We start from the raw sequence: 7213 nt of genomic DNA on the forward strand, positions 1-7213 counted from the left end.
TGAGCAATCAACACGCTACGCTTTGGTCCCCTCTCTACGACAGCCGTTACAGAGAGGTGTGTTGAGAACAGAGAGCGATAGAGAGATATGACCTATATATTATTAGATTATATAATGACCTATAAATCATATATTATATAATTTGAAATTTGAAATGTCTTTATTATTTTAGAACTTTTGTAAGTGTTATGTTGACTCTTCATTTTTGTTTATTTCACTTTTTTTATAATCTATTTCACTTGCTTTGACAATGTAAACATATGTTTCCCATGCCAATAAATCCCCTTAAATTCAATTGAAATGAGAGAGAAAGCGAGTGGTGTGAAGAGAACAGAGAGAGCGTGAGAGAGCGAGAGAGAGAGAGACAGAGAGATTTCAGTGTTGTGAGAGCTGATAGCTCCAGGTCAGTCTTCCTGTGGTTCAGGTTGCTCGTCTTCAGCAGAGAGAGAGAATGAGATGAGTTTACCACAGTGGAAAATAACTAGGCCTATCAGTGTCGCTATTATAAACACCAAGTAGCCCAAAAAATGTTTGCACTCAATTTTTTTATTTATTGGTTATTTCCCTTTAAATATACAGTACAGTACACTACCACAAGTATGAGTTTGGTTAAAAGCTCCCCAGTTTCTGGCAGTTCTGTCCCAGTTTGTGTCCTAAATCTTATTTAACAGCAGATACTTATATAACAGCTGCAATATCGAGAGTATCCTGACTGGTTGCATCACGGCCTGGTACGGCAATTGCTCGGCCTCCGACCGCAACTCCTGCCATCCAGGACCTCAACACCAGGCGGTGTCAGAGGAAGGCCTTAAAATTGTCAAAAACCCCAGCCACCCTAATCATAGACTGTTCTCTCTACTAAGTCTAGGACCAAAAGGCTTCTCAACAGCTTTTACCCCCAAGCCATAAGATTCATGAACAGTTAATCAAATGACTACCTAGACTATTTGCATTGTGACCCCCCCAACCTCTCTTTACACTGCTGCTACTCTCTGTTTACCATATATGCATTGTCACTTTAATTATACATTCATGAACACAACCAGATTTGAGACTGGGACGGAGGTTCACCTTCCAGCAGAACAATGACCCTAAGCATACTGCTAAAGCAACACTCAAGTAGTTTAAGGGGAACATTTAAATATCTTGGAATAGCCTAGTCAAAGCCCAGAACTCAATCCAATTGAGAATCTGTGGTATGACTTAAAGATTGCTAAACACCAGTCGAACCCATCCAACTTGAAGGAGCTGGAGCAGTTTTGCCTTGAATAATGGGCAAAAATCCCAGTGGCTAGATGTGCCAAGCTTATAGAGACATACCCCAAGAGACTTCCAGCTGTAATTGCTGCAAAAGGTGGCTCTACAAAGTATTGCCTTTGGGGGAGGTGAATAGTTATACACGCTCAAGTTCTATTTTTTTGTCTTATTTCCTGTTTGTTTCACAATAAATATTTGGCATCTTCAAAGTGGTAGGCATGTTGTGTAAATCAAATGATACAACCCCCCCCAAAAAAATCAATTTTAATTCCAAGTTGTAAGGCAACAAAATAGGAAAAATACCAAGGGGGGGTGAGTACCACTCCATATTTACAAGTATAGCAAATAGATAGTGAACGTTCCTAACTGGCCGAGTTACAGTGTAGATTTAAATCGGCTTGAAAATCTATGGCAAGACCTGAAAATTGTTGTATAGAAATTATCAACAACCAATTTGACAGAGCTTGATGAATTAGAAAAATAACAATTGGCGAATGTTGACCAATGCAGGTGTGGAAAGCGCTTAGTGACTTAACCAGAAATACTCACAGCTGTAATCGCTGCCAAAGGTGATTCTAACATGTATTGACTCAGGGGGTTGAATACTTACCGAATCAAGTTGTTTATTTTTTCGTAAACTTTTTACAAATGTCAGAATTTTTCTTTCCGCTTTGACATTAAAGTATTTTGTGTAGACCGTTAATAAATAAAGACAATTAAATCAATTTCTATCCCACTTTGTAACAAAACGAAATGTGGAAAAAGTCAAGTGGTGTGAATACTTTCTGAAAGAACTGTACAACCCTCAGTGCATCAAAACCACACATGTTCTATCCACACCTCTCTTTATTTGTTTATCTGGATGATGAACACCAGACAAGACCTTTGCTGCTCAATTAGATGTTCAAACTATGTATGTAAAAAATACTAACAATGAGCTAAAAACATTTAAATTCCCAAAAGCATTCAACGAGTCAAAAATATGCAGATACTTTTTTTAAACTTTATTTATACATTTGTCAACTCTTCCTTCATGAAAACCTCTATCACAGCTGACACATGCCCTCAAAACATAACTTCAGTCACTATCCATGTTCACAGTGCTATTTATTAATGCTTACATACAACAGGTGCATATACAGTGCTTGGCGAAAGCAAGTTTCATACTGCATATATTGTATTGATATTGGCCTGAGCTTTATCTATTTCCTGGTGGTGTAGATGATGATTAAGATGGTCAGACAGCAGAAGAGAACTGCAGGTCTAATGATGGAGAGAAGGACCAGGATTCTCATCTGTGGATCAGCAACTGAAATGATACAAATTCTCAGGCTAGGTTGATATAAGATGCTGTTTATTTCTAATCTGTGGTACTTTCGTGGTACATCATATCAGTTAATTTCTGTTATATTCTCACTTAAAATTACAGAATGAATATACCTTTTTCATAGTGCTCTGTAGGGTCCTTGTCATAATCTTTGTGACCTTTTGAACAATTAGGTGAGTTAAATATTCTACTGTTATTCAAACTGTAGTACAATAGTATCGTATCTCCAACAGAAGTCAAAATTATATCTGATACCTAGGATTTGTGCATTTGGTGTCATAGCAGACAATTTATTGAAAAGATTACCTTGGACCTTCAGGACAGTCGCGTTGGTGAAGATGAAATAGTTATCCAACATTCCACAGAAGTACAGACCAGAATCAGCTACATCCACCTCTGTGATTCTGAGAAAGGTAGTTCTATTGGTGATTAACATTTTCATATGATTGCCATGAAATCCATTTTGATGATGAACAGTTGGCAGAGAGCTCCACATAGACGTGATGCACAGGGGTTCTGAGCTGTTGACTTGCTTGAACCAGCCAATGTGTCCCGTTTTTTTAAGGACATTGATGCACTGCAGGGTGACATTTTCCCCTGAATGGACCACCATTAAGTGTGGCGGAGAGACAGACACAACATGGGTCAGATCTGAAAGAGAGAGAACGAAAGTTAAGAAAGAGTTGTGAGTAAAAGGTATTCTTCATGCGCATTACATACACACCTAAACACAGTCACAACTATGTGAGAGTCCAAATCTATTGATGAATCACAAAATCTGAACTATAGATACAGTAACTTACAGAATCCATAGAGGACGAGAGCTGGTATATACATGCGTTCCATTCTGTGTTTAGATTTACACTGCCAGACCATGAAGGAAGGACTGAATCTTCAAATAAGAGAGATGAAAGTCATTTGTGATTATGGGAGGGACATAGAATGACAACCATAGCTGTATACAATGACCACAGATAAAAACAATCTTATCACCAACCACTGATGTTCCACTCTTGTATTTGGTTTGTTAGAGAGAATGATAAGATGTTTTAATTATAGGTTGTGGTTTATCATCAGAAAGGGTTGCAGAATTTTAAATAGTCAGAATTGATCAAACGTATTTCAAGAAACCAGTTAGTTAATTTTAAGGTAACCTTGAAAAGGGTCTGGATGACAGTAAATATTCCAAATCTAAATCTGTTCTCACTGGGAGAATCCCCTCACTCTTCTGTCTATTTATTTTAGTGGCTGGAAGGACCTCCTGGAGTGGGTAACTATTGGCTGGCATTGGTGGTGGTTGGCCAATTGGGGGAACTCTTCTTACTGCACCTATAGATCAATGAATTTAGGAACTCCTGCAATTGCCAGGAGCAGTGGCTTGTACTTCACCCATAGTATACCTTAAAGCCAGTGGCGTACCCTGGCTTTTGGACCTAGGCCTTCAGAGAGGTAAAAAAATCTTCCAAAACATCATACCAAACTGAAAATCAAGAAAAACAGAGACAGCACCCGCACTAACGTTAGCAGCAACAGCCATATTGCTTACACAATCTATGGTAGCCTAACACCGTCACTATCACCAAAAGAGACAACAGTGACGCATGAAAGGATGTGAGTTTGACAGGCCCGTGATGCTTAAAGGACAACGACTGTAATACCAGCTCACTCCATGTAGGACAGCCCACTTTCTGTAAAACACTTAGACTGATAGAAAGGCAGCAGTCACACATAGCATGATGTTATAGAATAAGCAGTCCATTCACTAGGACATAATAAGCCAGTAGGTCTCAATCATCAGAACACAAAAACACAACCATTAGGCTAAGCACTTACCAATCGAAATGTACAACTATTACTTCCCATTGCAAACATCGTTATCACATTAAGCACACACACTAACCATTGATCTAGTGGTTCAATTTAATAATGTTTCACACGTATAACACATTATTTTCAAAGTGATAGCTAACAACAGCAAGTGAGCTGCAATAAAAAAAAACAGTTCCACGCACCAGATGATGATCATTTGAAACAACTTCTTGTTGAAAGTTAATCTCGAAAAGGATGAAGCTAACAATTTAGCATCAACATCTTCTTAAATAACACCTGCAACAGCAGCCGCCGCACACTAGCCTACAACAAAAACAAGCTCGTTAGACTGTGGCAAAACTACTGCTTGCTATTGTTCGGTGACCTGTTGGCCTTCAATAATGGCAGAATTTCCATACGTTTTTGTAAAAATGGTCCCACCCATTACAAGTCAAAATGTGATTGGTTGATTCCACTGTCACTACAAAAATGTACTCTAATATGGTTGAATGGCAGGTGTCTTCTATCAAGCTTCAGATGGCATAGCCAATGTTAAGCTATCTAGCAACATTTCTCCCCAGAGACAAACCAAGAGAAATCCTGATTATATATTTTTCTCCTCAGTTTTAACCGGTTCCCTATAAACGCAAAATATAATCAAAATATAATTTAAATATTATTGAAAAGAAAACAACATTTATATTTAAAATAAACAACATTTACTTTATAAATGCTTGTGCCTTCTGTGAAGGCTTAGAAGGCCTTGACCTAGCCCCAATCCTTAACGTGGAGTGGGTTGTTACGATGACAATTACTGTCCCTTGAAAATGAAGGCCAGGTTTTTGTAAAACTTCATTCTCCATCCAAAAAGTGAAATTCTGACCTCAGCTTCATTACATTTGAAAACATAGATCATAGAAAATAAACACAATAGTGTCAGCCCAACAGGACACTCAGCTCTGTCCATCGGGTCTCTCTGTAATCTTAGGTGAAACTACTACAGGGGGACTTAGCCTACCTTCAGTATATCCTCGCTGTTCACTTTGGAAACCTTGTATTTTCCTGAAATGCTAAATTAGATACCGCAGACTATACAATGCATCTCAGAAACAAAATAAACTAATTTGAGAAGTGGCCTCATGTGAATATACTGTTTGGGAATGGTACAAAGCTGGATGTTCAAGATAAATCTCTTACGTTCATTTTTTAAAATTACATAAACATTACATTTACAGGTATGTATTGTAAAAGACAATGTGTTCTCAATGACTTATGTGATCAAATAAAGCCAAGTCAAATAATAAATCAAATCAAATTTTGTGCCGACTACAACAGGTGTAGATCTTACAGTGAAATGCTTACTTACGAGCCCCTAACCAAAAATGCAGTTTAAAAAAAATACAGATAAGAATAAGAGATAAAAGTAACAAGTAATTTAAAAGCAGCAGTAAAATAACAATAGCTAGACTATATACAGGCAGGTACTGATACAGAGTCAATGTGCGGGGGCACCGGTTAGTAGAGGTAGTATGTACATGTAGGTAGAGTTATTAAAGTGACTATGCATAGATGATAACAACAGAGAGTAGCAGCAGTGTAAAGAGGGGAGGGGTGGGCAATGCAAATAGTCTGGGTAGCCATTTGATTGGCTTGGGGGTAGAAGCTGTTTAAAAGCCTCTTGGACCTAGACTTGGTGCTCTGGTGCCGCTTTCGTGAGGTAGCAGAGAGAACAGTCTATGACTAGGGTGGCTTGAGTCTTTGACAATTTTTAGGGCCTTGCTCTAACACTGCCTGGTATAGAGGTCCAAGGAACACAGGAAGCTTGGCCCCAGTGATGTACTGGGCCGTACGCACTATCCTCTGTTGTGCCTTGAGGTTGGAGGCCGAGCAGTTGCCATACCAGGCAGTGATGCAACCACTCAGGATCTTCTCAATGGTGAAGCTGTAGAACCTTTTGAGGATCTGAGGACCCATGCCAAATCTTTTCAGTCTCCTTAGGGGGAATAGGTTGTGTCGTGCCCTTTTCACGACTGTCTTGGTGTGCCTGGACCATGTTAGTTTGTTGCTGATGTGGACACCAAGGAACTTGAAGCTCTCAACCTGCTCCACTGCATCCCCGTTGATGAGAATGGGGGCGTACTTGGTCCTCTTTTTCCTGTATTACACAATCATCTCTTTTGTCTTCATCACGTTGAGGGAGAGGTTTTTGTCCTGGCACCACAAGGCCCGGGTCTCTGACCTCCTCCCTATAGGCTGTCTCATCGTTGCCGGTGATGAGACCTACCACTGTTCTGTCAGTGGCAAACTTAATGATAGTGTTGGAGTCGTGCCTGGCAGTGCAGTAATTAGTGAACAGGACGGGACTGAGCATGCACCCCTGAGGGGCCCCTGTGTTGAGGATCAGAGTGGCGGATGTGTTTCTACCTACCCTTACCACCTGGGGGCGGCCCCGTCAGGTAGTCCAGGATCCAGTTGCAGAAGGAGGTGTTTAGTCCCAGTGTCCGTAGCTTATTGATGAGCTTTGAGGGAACTATGGTGTTGAACGCTGAGCTGTTGTCAATGTATAGCATTCTCACATAGGTGTTCCTTTGGTCCAGGTGGGAAAGGGCATTGTGGAGTGCAATAGAGATTGCATCATCTGTGGTTCTGTTGGGGTGGTATACACATTTGAGTGGGATTAGGGTTTCTGGGATGATGGTATTGATGTGAGCCATGACCAGCCTTTCAAAGCACTTCAAGCTATAGACGTGAGTGTGACGGGTTGGTAGTCAATTAGGCAGGTTACCTTAGTGTTCTTGGGCACAGGCACTATGGTGGTCT

The 7213-nt window shown here is 40.1% G+C and overlaps 1 protein-coding gene across 1 annotated transcript; it reads right to left on the bottom strand.

Moving 5' to 3' along the window:
* Positions 1 to 2256: 2256 nt before the first annotated feature.
* On the bottom strand, positions 2257 to 4772 carry LOC106577680 (uncharacterized). Its single transcript, XM_014155997.2, has 5 exons — positions 4597 to 4772; positions 3388 to 3476; positions 2891 to 3235; positions 2698 to 2742; positions 2257 to 2566 (listed from the first exon to the last, which is right to left on the bottom strand). The coding sequence occupies exons 2-5, from the start codon at positions 3458 to 3460 to the stop codon at positions 2460 to 2462; spliced, it is 570 nt and encodes a 189-aa protein (XP_014011472.2). The 5' UTR covers positions 3461 to 3476; positions 4597 to 4772; the 3' UTR covers positions 2257 to 2459.
* Positions 4773 to 7213: the final 2441 nt, after the last annotated feature.

The sequence above is a fragment of the Salmo salar genome, chromosome ssa18 (genome assembly GCF_905237065.1).
Source record: "Salmo salar chromosome ssa18, Ssal_v3.1, whole genome shotgun sequence".
Classification (NCBI taxonomy): domain Eukaryota; kingdom Metazoa; phylum Chordata; class Actinopteri; order Salmoniformes; family Salmonidae; genus Salmo; species Salmo salar.